Source organism: Echinops telfairi, unplaced genomic scaffold (assembly GCF_000313985.2).
Source record: "Echinops telfairi isolate 266 unplaced genomic scaffold, ASM31398v2 ScPeMD7_9;HRSCAF=40, whole genome shotgun sequence".
Lineage (NCBI taxonomy): Eukaryota > Metazoa > Chordata > Mammalia > Afrosoricida > Tenrecidae > Echinops > Echinops telfairi.
Window position 1 is genome coordinate 78,544,396 of NW_022103906.1, and position 14,679 is coordinate 78,559,074.

Below are 14,679 nucleotides of genomic sequence, written 5' to 3' on the forward strand. Positions count from 1 at the left end.
GGGGGAAGGTTTCCAAAGGAAATTCTTGTAGGGCAGACCTTCCTATGTTGAAAGAACAAGCAGGGGAATTACTGCAGTGGGGAAAGATTTATGTGCAACTTTCCTGGCCTTTTTCTCACAAAAATTTCAATTTTCTTAAAACCTCTTCATAATCTAAATGCTCATTCTTTGTTCTATAGAATCATTACCCCTTTGGAATATCTCCCTACAGTCACCATAACCTTCCTAGCTGGTATCGCTCACTTGAGTAGAACTGGCGCAGCAGATCTCCTCAGAATCTTCTGCTGTTGTCTTTTGGCTTCAATGAGCAGAAGTTGACTTTTTGATAGTTTTAAATAAGCTAGAAGCCTGGATACAGAGCACCAACTCTAGTACAAGGCTTTCTGTCTCGGTTGGCTCTGGGGAAGGTCCTTGATAGCATATATATTCCCGTCCCCCCCTTTTACATGATCTTCCTGTGGCTTCCAGCAGGAAGCCACTGTTGTGATTTGGACTTTTTAAAGAACTTTCTAATGAGACTAAGAAAAGTATATTCTTGAAAGAAAAACATTATTGAGTTACCATCCACTGATTACAGAGATGTGTTTAAACATGTTTTGTGTGGAAAAAAGTATGTTGATAAGAACTAGAACTCCTGTAGCACTACATTTTGACTAACCCTTTTAATAAGTCTATTTAAATATTCTTCCATTCAACTATGTGCCCCATTTATTATTTTTCCAGTATATGCGACTTGCGACTTATTTGCAGAACATGTTTATAAAACATGAATGCTAGCCTTAAAACTCTTTCAGGGTATCTGGACATATAGAAAGATAAACAGAAAATTAACAGATTATCTAATGAGCCACATATGTTTACATTGTTCATATTATGACAGTATAGACGGAGACATGGTCAGCTTTTCCTTGTTTACTTAGTATCTCTGAATGGGCCATGTCCTGGGAAGATGAGATACAGAAAGGCATGAAGATGGGAGTGTGTCTGGTTAATTTTGGATGCAAGTGGTAATTTGTGGAGTGAAAGAGATTGAGTTCAAAATATTAATCATGCGTGCTAGTGTCATTACATATAGGTTATTAGTGTGTACGAGCAATGTTTCAAGATAGTGTAGGTGATTCGGATTAGAGATGGGAGAGAATGACAATATCAGTTACTGCCCCATTTTCCTAACAGTTTAGCAAGAGGAGCATGAGTATTGTTTGTGGACTTTTTTTCTGCTGGTTTCACCATTTTGCCCACTTAGTATCTGAGTTATGACTTTAGCTTCTTTAACTTGTTTCTATTCATAATGGTTTTGTTTTATACAATTTCTAATCACTAGGTCCAGGTAACAGCCCAGGTCAGGGAGTGGTTAAGAGTTGGGCTGAAATCTGCTAGGGTTGAAGTTTTCTAAAACTAAAGAGAAACCCACAGGGACATTTCTACCCTACCCTGTAGGTTCTCCACGAGTCAGCATCAGCTCAGCGGCAGTGAGTTTAGTTTTAGTTCAATGTATAGCTTAAAATAATTTCATTCTATTATCGAAGGTCATGTTGTGGGTAGTATATGTCCTTGGTGTAGAATAACACTTTAATAGTAAGACTAAAAAAAAAAAGAAATAGTAAGACTAGTGATAGAAAGTGTGATGATCATTTTCCTATAAGTGCCACTTGCCCAATAAGAAAAGATAATAAACAAGTCCTTTGGCAGAATTAAAATGCAGTCTCAGTGTCCAGTTTATAACCCAAGTGTTTTATTTAGTTAGTTTTTGTCTATATATTTTAAAATGTAATCCTATCTATGGACCTCATTTGAACAGCAGCAGTTTTGATGGACTACATTTGAACAACAATGGTTTAGAAGATTGACAGCCAAATAAACTGGAACTATGCTTTTCTATGTAGTTTTTTGTTTTTTAAATTTTTTATTTACTAATTTTATTGGGGGCTCATACAGCTCTTATCACAATCCATACATACATCCATGTGTCAAGCACTTTTGTACATTTGTTTCCCTCATCATTCTCAAAACATTTGCTTTCTACTTGAGCACTTGGTATCAGCTCCTCATATTTTCCCCTCCCTTTCTACTCCCCGCTCAGGGCAGTGTTTTCTGTGTGCATTAAATCATTATGAATTGGAACTGACTTGCCAGCACCTAATACCATAACTATTTCATGAGCAATTATCTATGTCATTATGTTACCAATTTGGTATATTACTTGGATATTTTTCATTTCACACGTCTAGAAAATACATTTTAAACATTATTTTGAAACACCATATATATCTTAACTCCTTCCTTTACTATCTACATCACCTAATGAATTATTTTCCCCTATGGGGATCCATTTTTTAAATTTGTCCTTCCTTTTTTTTTTTTTCCATTTAATTTTGCTTTTTTAATATGAAAACGTCTATACATTTTTATACTTATTTATTTATGCAAAAAAATTCATGCTATAAACACCATAGCCCAGCACCTTGAATTTTTTTCACTTAATAATCCTGAGGAACATCCTGGAAAAGAATGTAGAGATTTTCATAATTCCTTTGAAGAGCTCCATAGAATGTCATTGTGTATATGTGCCATAAGGTTCCTTCTGATCTCTTGCTCTCATTATTGCACTCGCTTCACCAGAAGTTTTAATGGGATGTCCAGATCAACAGCTTCAGTTGTATCTAAAAATGTATTAGGAGTGCAATGGCTTAACTGAATCAAGGACTGGAAAGATTGCTGGGGCAGTCTGTGTTACAAGTTCTTGGTGATTCGTGCTCAAGTGTGAGAAGTATTACTCTTAAGTGTTGCTTTCATATTGTTGAGATTGTATCTTTGGGATAAACTCTTAAAAGTGAGCTTGCTAATTCAAAAGATTAAAAATGTGCTCTCAGTGCAACAATTAGAAAGATTTTCCTGTGTTTAAGTTTGAAAGGAACTCATGTTTTCCTTTATTAAGTTTAACCTCGCTGTGTGTAGAATTAATGCTGGTGTGTGGTATCTGAAATGAGTTCACTTTCATCTTTTTCAGCTGTTTAGTTGATTCAGCATCTTTCCTCCATTTTACTAAGGTGTTTCATTACCTATATACGTTATGGTTGTTAAGTAATGACTGATTCAAAACTTCTACAAGAAGCCATATTTGCCTGAGAGACCTCTTTCTGAGCCAAATAGCAAGGAGGCAACTAAATACTGCTGTAATATAGCAAGGAGGCAACTAAATACTGCTGTAATATTGTCACACAGATGATTTACAACTTGAAGGAGCTCCCTCTAGCCCCCCCCAAAAAGTTTCATTTTAAGTGCCAAATATTTAATAATTGTTATTAATTTAAACACTCCAAATATATATACATATCTATGAGTTGGTAATGATATGAAAACTCTAGGTACCTCTGGAGTTTGCTATTATTTGATTTCCTGAGTTGCTGTAGCAAATTACTACAAATTGGGTGACTTAAAAAAAATTATTCTTTCACAATTTTTGAAACCAAATCAAAGATTCTGCAATTTTTTTCCTATGCTTCTGTTAATTAACTGCTTGCTTGTTTTACGTTTACCTCCCTCTGATCTCTGCCTCAGTTGTCATAGAGTCTTCTGTCTGCCTTCCCCAGCATCTCTCCATAAGGACACTTGTCGCTGGATTTAGGACCCATCTGGTAATCCAAGATGGCCTTATCTCAAAATTCTTAACTATATAAAAGTGCAATATAAGGTAACTTTCACGGCTACTGGAGATTTAAGCAGCATAGTGGTTACTGCCTGCATTCAGGTGCTAACCAAAAGGTTGGCATGTTGAACCCACCAGGTGCTCTGCCCCTTATGGGCATTTCTACTCTGTCCTTCAGGACCTTTAATTAGTCAGAATTGACTTGACACCGCATGACTGTGTATTAGGACATGGAACAGTCTTTTGTTGGCCACCATTCAATTTGCTATGTGTGCCACCTCATTTTTCTGAAACCCACATTTCATTCGATCTTAACTGCTCCTTAATAGCTCCGTGTCCTTGGGCAAGTATTTACATTTCTGAATACGTAAAATTAGATAGTACTATCACTATACAATATATATAAAATGTATATATTTGCTACTTATTCATTCATTCATCTGTTCTTTAAAATATAGTCCACCCAAGTATAATATGTAGTTTTCTCTCAAAATAGAATGGAAAGAGCTCTGGTGGGCGTAGGAAGAGGACTTGTACTTTTAAGATACCCTCCTGCACTCTTGCTACAAAAGCCTGCCGCTGTTTGGTAGGCATATAGACAATATTTAATACAGCTGTTAATAAAGTTTTTGAAGAAAACTGGTGTAGGCACTGAAAAGAATTGTTAGAGATAAATTGCTTACCTTGTGTTATGTGTAAGTTTTGGCATTTCATTTTCTGTCTCTCCACATAACTGGAGCACACATACACATTCGTAATAGTAAAGCATTATATTTCAAAAGTTTCAACAGTTAACATTTAAGGTTTTTTTAAATAGACCAAAAGTTGGTATTAAGCATTAGGTCTCTTCCCTCACTGGTAGGTGCTGGAATTTTCATGATTTATTTCATTTAGCTTTGTAATGTGCTGTAGTTTCATTTGGTAGAAAGCCATTTGCCTTAAGAGGAAACATTCCAAGTGGTTTGCCCTGGCTATTACTGAAAAAATTAATATAAGTAGATAGTAATAGGTTTCATTATATCCCTTTAAAAGCAGTAATCAAGTAAAAGACAATAGCATGTACTAGTGAGGATGTAGAGAAACTGAAACATGCTCATGCTTCTGGTTGGATTGAATAATAATTGCTACTGCTTTGAGAAACAATTTGGTAGTTTCTCAAAAGGTTAAACATAGAGTTACCATAACAAAACCCATTACTGCTAAGTCAATTCCAACTCACCCTGTGGGACAGAGTAGAACTGCCCTGATAAGGTTGTCAAGCGTAAGCGTAATCGTGATGGAAGCAAACTGCCATATTTCTCTCTCTTAGAGTGGTTGCAAGTTCGAATTGCCAGCTTTTTGATTCACAGCTGAGCGCTGAACCACTGAGTCACCAGGGCTCCTTTGATTGACCATACCTACTGCTGTGGAGTCCATTCTGGCAGGATCCTTAGGGTTTCTGAGGGTAAATCTTTATGGGACTAGACGGTCTCCTCTTTCTTCCTCGGAGCAGCAGTACTAATTCCATAGCTCCCCCCAAGACCCAGTAGTTTCACCCCTAGTGTATTGAAAGAGAGGTGAAAACGTAAGTCCACACATACACACAAAACACACTCATAATAGCCCAAAAGTGGAATAACCCACATGTCCATCATCAACAGATAGAATAGGGTAGGGTAAAACTTCTTTTAAAAACAAACAGTTTTATTAGCACATAACCCACATTTCATACAATTCAATCATATGGTCAAACGTGGTAAGATTGTAGCTGGTCACAGGTGGAAAACTTGGCAAGACCTGTAAATACAAGGCAGTCCTGTGGAGTTCTGGCTCTCACAGCTTTCACTGTACATCTATACAGTGGCATATTTAACAATGAAATAAAGGGAATGCCAAAATATTGACACATGGATGAACTTTAAAAATATCCTAAGTGAAAGAAACCAGTCATAAAGGCCACATACTATCTCATTCCACTTACTTGAAATTTATATGAAAGGTTCAGAATAGGAAATTCCTCAAGAGGAGACACTTGGCTGGGGTTAGTGGCAGGGATTTGGGGTAAGTGGCCCAGGATCTTGTTGAAGGCTGTTGAAATTTGAATTTTTATGATAGTTGTATTAACTCTGAATGTACCAAAAACAATTGCATTGTATATTTAAAGAAATTTTTTTTTGCATTGTGTACTTTAAATAAGTAAAATGTATTGTAGGTAATTTATCTCAATAAAACTGTTGTTTAAAGGAAAATAAATTATTATGGTACATGAATAATAACCTAGTAAAGCTGTCATAAAACAGTGTGGCCTGGGAGAGAAAAAAAGAGGAGCTGATACCAAGGGCTCAAGCAGAAAGAAAATGTTTGAAAACGATGATGGCAATATATGTACAAATATGTGTTACAATCGATGTATGGATTGTTATTAGAGCCCCCAATAAGATGATTTATTACTCTGAATTTTAAAAAATGTGGCCACCACATAATGCACCAAGGAAGGATATGCTTTCTTTTTGCTGCACAACCATTTCAAGAACTACCTTTCACAGAGTACAGTACAGTGAACGCTTTACTCTTTCAATGCTTTAGTTTTATGTCCAACAGAGTAATTGTTCATTCTTTCCCTTACCTATAAACTTAGGTTGGAACACAAAATTTAAACTAAGAATGACAAGTCACCTTCTTAATATTGCTTGCTGTTGTTTTCTTTAAACGTCTCTGCAATGTATTCCTTTCTCCTGGCCTAAAGAGTAGGTTGAAATGCTGCACTCCAAAACACATGTATTTCATTGAATCATGGTTCCTCATTGTCCTATTAGATAGTAACTACCTACCTGCCCAGTACATACTTAACTTGTGCAACCTCATGGACCTTCCAATAATGTGCTATTTTTCCACCTGTAGCCCAACTCGTGTGAGAGAGGCAGTGGTAAAACTGCACACCTTGAAAGCCATCACTTGCAATCATGCTTATACTTTCAGCATTTTATTATTAAAGGGTCTGACTCAGTCATTTCTCTGTTCTTCCTGGTAAATAATTCATACTTTTGAAATTTTCTAGAAAAGCATGAATATATACTTGCAATTAATAAGAGGCATGGGTTTACACAATTGATGTGTGTATGGATTGGGATAACAGTTGTATGAGCCCCTAATAAAATGCTAAAAAAAAATAAATAAATAAATAAAGTTTAAAAAAAAAAAAGAGGCATGGGCTCTTGATGGGAGGCTTTTCATAAGACCAAGATTTGGCTTCCTTCTGACTGGCTAAAAAACAGCCAGTGATGAAGTAGGTAGTTGTTACATCTGTGTAACCTGCATTGCTCCCATTAGAGTAATCCCAACACCCCTCCCCTCCCCCTAATTGTTATGATTTAAGAGGGTAAAGAATATAAGACTTAAAAGAATATAAGGAAACTGCTACTTGTACAGTGTTTGAGATAGAATGGCCTTTTTGCCTTGACTTGAAAGACGGGCAACCTGAGACCCATTCTGTCAATCCAGGGCTCTTCCACTGTGTCATGCTGTCGTTAGATTTATTTTGAGAACATGTTATTCCTCAAAGGAGTCTGGATTTTTTTCTACATTTTATCTAACTTGATGACTCACAGTTTGTTTTCTGCTTCCTGCTTCTTCGATCAATTCTATTGAAAAATTAAAGAATGGAACGTAACGAATACTAACACACGTCCCTTCCCCATCCTATCATCCTTCAATAGAGCTTTCTGAGGAAATAAACTGAAAAGGGAGACTGTTTGAAGTAGAACTCCAAAAAGAAGATCCTTCCCAAAAGTGTTTGATCACAGTTCTTAACACAGGTAGCAGCATATGATTGGGGAAGGAATGGTGCATGATACCAACTCTGATGACATAATTTTTTATTGTCACTTTTCCCCCTAGTATCGTCTAGACTGTCACAGCCATCCTCCCCCCAGTCAGGCTGTCCATCACCCTCCATTCCAGCAGGTAAAGTCATTTCTCCATCACAGAAGCACAGCAAGAAGGCACTAAAGCAGGTAATCATGCCAGTCTCTATTTATCAGAAATACAATCTCCTACATTCAAAATGCCCGACTCAGGGAGCCCTTAAGAATTTCTGGACAACATCTACATTAGGTTCTTTTTAAGGGAAAGTTTCATATAATAACCTACTTTGGTCACTTAATGTAATACCCTTTTATATGATATCTTTTAAAGCCTTTTGGTGGTTGACTATTTCTTCACATTCTAAAAGTTCCTAATTTATTGCTAATTTCCTAAGAGTTAGTTATTTCGCAGGTTTTTTTAAATTGTTGTTTAGTTTTTAAAAGTCATAAATAGGTGTTAACTTTTTCAAGGGTAGTCTCCTCCACCCCCTTAGGAGTTACTGGTATGATCACAGGTAGCTTTTCTTACATGTTTGATTTGTATGTTTTTTAATGTTATTAAAATCTCTTTTAAATTTTAGTTTAGATTTTGTGGTTTTCTTATACTGTTTTGGAATCAAGTTTATTCTACCTACTCACTGCTATCAAATTGATTCTGTTTCATAGCGACCCTATAAAACAGAATAGAACCCTATAAAACAGAATAGTACTGCTATAAATCCAAGGTTATAAATCTTTACAGGAACAGACTGCCCCATGTTTCTCCCACAAAATAGCTAGTAGGCTTAAATTCTCAGCAGCCCAATGCTCAAATCGCTGTGCCACCAAATCCCTAGAGAAAGTTTAATAATTAGCATTGTTTGACTAGCATTTTTCTTTCATCAGGGCTATTGCTCTCTTTTGATTTTCTGCTTTTTGAGCCAGTTCTGGAAGTCTGTTTTTCTTAGAAAATGGTCTATTTTACCTGTTGTTGGGTGTGGTTGAGTCAGTTACAACCCATGACAACCCCACGTGACAAAAGCAGAACTGCCCCAATTAGTATGTAATTTTTACAGGAACAGGTCTTCTTTCAAAACCTAGTTTTTTCAAATATCGTTGTCAAGTTGTATGTAAGCCCAAACTTAGAAACACAAGCCGCACTTCTAACCAATCAATTCTGGTTCATGGCGACCCTGTGGGGCAGAGTAGAACTGCCCCTCTGGAGTTCCATGACGGTAAATCTTTACACAGGTAGATAGCCCAGCCTCATCTTTCTCTCACAGAGCTGCTGGTGAGCTTGAACCCCATCGCAATTAGCAGTAAATTAGTATTCTTTTATTTCTCCTTTCACTCTGGGTTTATTTATCATTGTTTCTTAATACTCTGCCAACATTTGGTCGTTTGGGAGTACCTTTTCAAAGAACTAAGCTCTCTCGAGTTTGAAAATGCAAATGAACAATAAATGTAAGCTCACATTAATTATACATTTATAAGACTGATTATTTTTATTCTTAGCTTGATAGCAATTAAGGAGCTAAATTATATTGAGCATTGGCAGAATTGTGAACAGCACAAGTTACTTGGAACTTGCACGTGTAACTTCATTTTTTATAACCACTTGAAGAGAAATTTTGCATTATCTATTAAAATTTTAAATGCACATTCCCCATGAACAACTGAACAGACTTCTTAGACTAATAGACACGCACACATACAAACACAGAAAGATATTTGTATTTAATCCTTGATAAGCAAAAAAATCAGCAATAGTAAAATATATATTGATTAGGAAATTCTTTAATATATGATGGTATATGCTGAACAATTACATAGAATTTATTTTGTAATGAGATTGATCTTGTTGTAGAAACATGGAAAAATTACCAAGATAAAATGTTGAATTTTTATAACATTTTAGGACATGTAAATCATGCCATTTATGAAAATATATACACTATCTACAAGACAGTATTATATATTTTTTAAAGAAATCTGAGTGCACACATAGATGTAAATAAAACCAAGTTAATTAAGTAAAATCAAATTGATGACTGGCTATTTCTGAAGATTGAGAACCAAGACTAGCAGTGGGAGACACAGGAGAGTATAGCTTTATGTTTGATTGATAGGTTAAAAAAATTTGTGTGTTATTAATATAATTAAAATTAAATAAAAATGTTAAGCATGTCAAAGTAGTTAAACTAAAAATGCTTTTATTAAAAGACATCCCCAAATTTGACCAGATTAATTACTGCTTGCCCGGGTAATCTGTAGCACCCGTATTTTTATAAGTTTTCGGGAAAATGTAAGCAGTATAAGATGCTTCTTTTCCACAGGGAAAAGGCTTGTATTATCTTAAACCTTATTAGGCGATCTATAATATCTATACTATCCCTGTACTCAAGTATTACATTCCTATACTTCCAGGACTCAATTACTGTATTTTCTTTAGGAATATCCCTACAGAAAATTCAATTAAATTAGATTGTTGGTATACACAGTAAGTCTTTTCTCCTGATGTATGCCTTTCTTAATACTACTTAAGAAAAACTACTTCAAAAATGAAAATGAAAAAAAAAAGAAAGAAAGAAAAACTACTTCACTGGAGTTACTCTTCACCACAAATGGGTTTTTTTTTATTTTTTGGTGGTTTTCCAATTTTAAGGTAGGATAATTACAAAAACTGTTTTTACCCTCCTGTTAAAGTTTTGATGAGCAGCCATTATTCTGCTTCCATCATATGTCTATTTACATGATCATTAGAAATACAGATGTACTTTGCATTGACCTCAAATGACCTGGGCTTGTTCTGGTCTGATTGTAAAGGATGAGAGTAAACTGTAATTAATAAGCAACCCTGCCACCTTGTGCACATTGAGCCTCTACCCCACCTGTAATAAATCTTGTCAGTGAGTCCAAACTAGTCATTCAACTTCCCTGCATGACGGTCTTGAAGGATAAAACTTGAAATTCGTCATTAGCCAAGGAAAAAATATTTGTAAAGTTACCCTGAAATGTACCATTACATTCTGGTCTTCTGTTTTTAACTTTGGAATTAAAAGGTTGCCTTAGTGTATTTTCATGATAGGAATTAGGGGTGTTCTGGTAGTTTTATTCATTAGTATTGTGTAGTGTGCTCTATAAACTAAGGTCATTGTGGAAATAAAAAATGTTTTTGAAATAGCAAGGACTCACTATGAGAAGCAATATTTTCTGATCTTTTCTATCTGCTTTATTGCCATAGATTATTAGGTCAGATCTCATTGCTCTGACCCAATAGCTAACTCAAGAAGTCATTTATAACCACCTTAACCTTATTCACAGAATGCATCATCTAATACAATACGAAAATATTTGCCTTTTTATAGATAATAAGTATAAATGAGACATCTTTATTCTGGGCTTAAAATAAATAAATGGATAAATGATTCAAAACATGTAACTCTGTTAGGATTCCAGTTCTGCTTCTATAAGGTTGGGAATTGATTTACTGGTGATTCTAAAAAAGTTCTACAGCATGCTAATGAAGGTTTTTCATTCTGTGTAATACTGAGCAAAAAAACCCTCCCACAAATGTGAAGGATCCTTTAGGCCAGTGGTTCTCAACCTGCTTAATGCTGCAACCCTTTCATAGTTTCTCATCTTGTGGTGACCCCCAACCATAAATGTATTTTCGTTGCTACTTCATAACTTTAGTTTTGCTACTGTTAGGAATCGTAATGTAAATATCTGATATACAGGATGTTTTCATTGTTACAAATTGAACATAATTAAAGCACCGTGACTAATCACAAAACAGTATATAATTATATATTGTGAAATATTTATGTGTTTTCCGAGGTCTTAGGTGACCCCTGTGAAAGGGTCGTTCGACCCCCAGAGGATCGAACCTCTGCTTTAGGTAGTCATTGTTGTATTTAGCTGCTTTACTGTAGTTTTTGTTGGTGTTATTCCCTTTGATATATTTCAAAGCAATTGAGTGCTCACCACTTTAAAATAAGTCATTTTTCTTTATTATCACTAAAAACTGATTGGTTTTGTTTCTTATAGTCAGTTTTCTCATCGTAGGCTCTAAAGCAGCAGCAGCAGAAGAAGCAGCAGCAGCAGCAGCAATGCAGGTCCAGCATGTCCATCTCTTCCAACCAGCATCTTGCTCTGAAGACGGTCAAAGCAGCCAGTGACTCTGTGCCTGCCAAGCCGGGTAGGCAAAGTCTGTCTCTTCCAATGGAAGTTTTTCTCCGTGTTTCAACCCATAAATTATATTTAAATTATTATACTTACCTAACCTTTGTGTTCTTAAATCATCAGTATAATTCTTCCAGGAAAAAAACGAGGGGGAAGGAATTTCAATGCAAAAAAATAAAGAGCATTTTAATAGAAAGCATCAATGGAATTTACATGTAGAAATGAGATTAATGACCAGCTTCCAAGATGTCGAACCTAATAATCCGTGGAAATCTCTATCTACTTAGTAACCTTAGACAGATGATGCTTCTAAGAGGCTCAGCGTGAACTCTACCAAATCACTCCTATAAAACTTTGTTTTCTTTTTTTAATCATTTTATTTGGGGCTCATACAACTCTTATCACAATCCATACATACATCAATTGTGTCAAGCACATTTGTACATTCATTACCTTCATCATTCCCAAAACATTTGCTCTCCACTTAAGCCCCTGGCATCAAGTCCTCTTTTTATCCCCTCCATCCCCGCCCGCCCTTCCCTCATTAGCCCTTGATAATTTATAAATTATTATTTTGTCATATCTTGCCCTGTCTGACATCTCCCCTCACCCACTTTTCTGTTGTCTGTCCCCCAGGGAGAGGGTTATATGTAGATCCCTGTGTTCGGTTCCCCTATTGTCCCGTCACCTTACCCTTACCCTCCTGGTATCACTACTCTTATTATTGGTCCTGAGGAGTTTATCTGCCCTGTATGCTTGTTCTCGTCTAGCCAGATGTGTAAGGTATGATTGAGGTCATGATAGTGGGGGTAGGAAGCTTTAAAATACTAGAGGAAAATTGTATGTTTCATTGGTGCTACACTGCACCCTGACTGAACTTGGCCTTTCTTTAGGAAGAAAATATATGCTAAAAAGCAAATGACATACTTGAAGGAAGGGAAAGGCTTTATTTTAATTTTTGACTTCATAATCTTAGACTCAGATAAAACTCCATTTAGTTAACAGTGAATGATTAATTATTTGATTGCTTGATTTCTACCCAAAGCTTCCGTGTCATTGGTCATTGCCTATTTCTCCCTCTAGCAGCATTGGAAGGAAAGCAATCTGATGGGCAGTCAAGCAGCCCCCAGAACCCAAACTCCAGCTTTTGTTCCTCAGTGAAAGTGGAAAGTCCTCTGCTCGCTTTGGGGAAGAAGTCATTTCAGAGGGCCGACAGGCTCCACACAAGTAAGTGAATTTACAAAGACTTTAGCCGCCTCAGTCTGTTAACTATGTCTGCAACGTGTTGACTATTTTACTTAGATTTATATCTTGTTTTGAGTTATGATTTGACCGTATTTCTCTTCTTGGTAACATGATTTTTAAGAATCGAGATGGATCAGAGAAGGAATTGAGTTAATATATATATTTTCCCCCACCTGTTTCATCCTTTCCTTTAAGCTCTGGGCTCTCTTCAATTTCCTCTTTGTCCTATCCTTCTTGAACTTTATTTCAGAAAAAGGTTTCTTTCTTTTCCTGCCATCATATCATTCAGCATTATTTATACCTTAAGCCTTTTTTCTGATGCCACTGGAAAAAAAAGTAGTATGGAAATAAAAAATTAAATCTATAAAGGTCAAAAATGAAACAACAGGTAACCGATGATGTGAACAAATTTTGAAAGACGGACCTGGTTTTTTTCCACAGAGCTTTTAGGATACCTGCAGAGCAAATGCTAGTAAGAAACAAACCACTAAGACTTCAGAACCCTACAAAGGCTGGGGAATGGGAGCTATCGTTATCACAGATGAGAAGGGTGAGGTATTTGGAAGATAAAAAGGATGTTAATTGAAAGCCATTCAAAAAAACTGCCTCACCCTAACAGGAAACAAAAGGTTTAGTATGACTGTGGGACGGTAGCCGCATCCCTGCTCTCAGGGCCACCCCCTGACAGGTGCTCACAGAGCTTGCCGGCCAAGGCCCTTCGAACAGTAGTGTAGTCTCCAAGAAGACTCCAGGCCCGTCTCGCCCTCCTTCCCTCCCTCCACCATGTGAAGCACCAGGCTCCCGGGTCTCCTGGAGATGGAGAACAAGGCACCTCCAAGACGCTTCTCCTTCACAGCCTGCAACAGGAAGGAGCTTGGAAATGAGTGTCAGCAAGAAAAGAGGGTGGAAGTCAGTCAGTGGGTTTCCAGGCACTCAGGCTCTGGTTGATGATGAAGGCTCAGGGACTCTGACGCTCTGTGAGGCTTTGGTCAAGGTATTCTGTTGAGGTACAGGGAACCACCTCTCACACCAAATACAAACTCTTCTCAGGGAAGAGACCACTGTCCTACAATCCTTCCCCTCTCCCAGACCTCTCTGCATCCAGCAGGGTCACTACCACACCCTCCCAGCTGACTGGGGAGCCAGGAGGCATTGACTTTGGTTGACTTAGACTCGGGCATGGACCAGGGAGTCCCTCTTGGAAGATGACCCCAGTGATGGCAAGAGGCCACGATAGTAGGGGTGCATGGCAGTCACCTTCCTTCAAGTGGCTCAAGAGGACAGCTGGGTGCTAGGCTGGACAGGTGCAGGGCTGTCTCAAGGTGCCCCCCAGACCCAGGAGGCCAAACCTTGGTGCCGGTTCTGAAGGATTCAGGCTTTACAGACTCAGCCAGAAGATGGACATGCCCTGTGTCTGTGTGCCAGCCTTTCCCGTCCTTACGTGCCCCCACTCTGTGCCTGGCCTCGGGTCGTCTTCCTCTGGCATGCCCTTCTCTGCCACGTCTACAGGGCCAGGTTTAGCTGACACACTGCCATCTCCACACAGCACTCCCATGCCTTCCCTCCGCCCCCTCAGGGTCCCCAACACTCCCGGCTTGTTGGCTTGTTTAGGGATCTATCCCTGTCCCACCCACTTGCCTGAGGTCTCCCATCTGTGTCCCCAGGCCAGGGCAGGGTTAATGGTATGGGTGAGGAGGAAGGCTGGCTCCCAAGGGTTTTACCAAAGATAACATGTGTTAAGGTCCCAGAGCCAGGTGGGCTCAGACCCCAATTGCTAGA

At 37.7% G+C, this 14,679-nt stretch overlaps 1 protein-coding gene across 4 annotated transcripts in view; it reads left to right on the plus strand.

Moving 5' to 3' along the window:
* The window catches only part of ASXL2 (ASXL transcriptional regulator 2), an 80,520-nt gene that overhangs the window by 45,581 nt on the left and 20,260 nt on the right, over positions 1-14,679 (plus strand). For 3 of the 4 annotated variants that reach the window (XM_030884633.2, XM_045286687.1, XM_045286688.1), the window contains 3 exons: positions 7,526-7,641; positions 11,539-11,671; positions 12,739-12,882. In XM_030884633.2, the coding sequence (XP_030740493.1) occupies positions 7,526-7,641; positions 11,539-11,671; positions 12,739-12,882 (393 nt within the window). The remainder of the gene's footprint in view (positions 1-7,525; positions 7,642-11,538; positions 11,672-12,738; positions 12,883-14,679) is intronic. The other variant, XM_045286686.1, reaches the window with a different exon arrangement.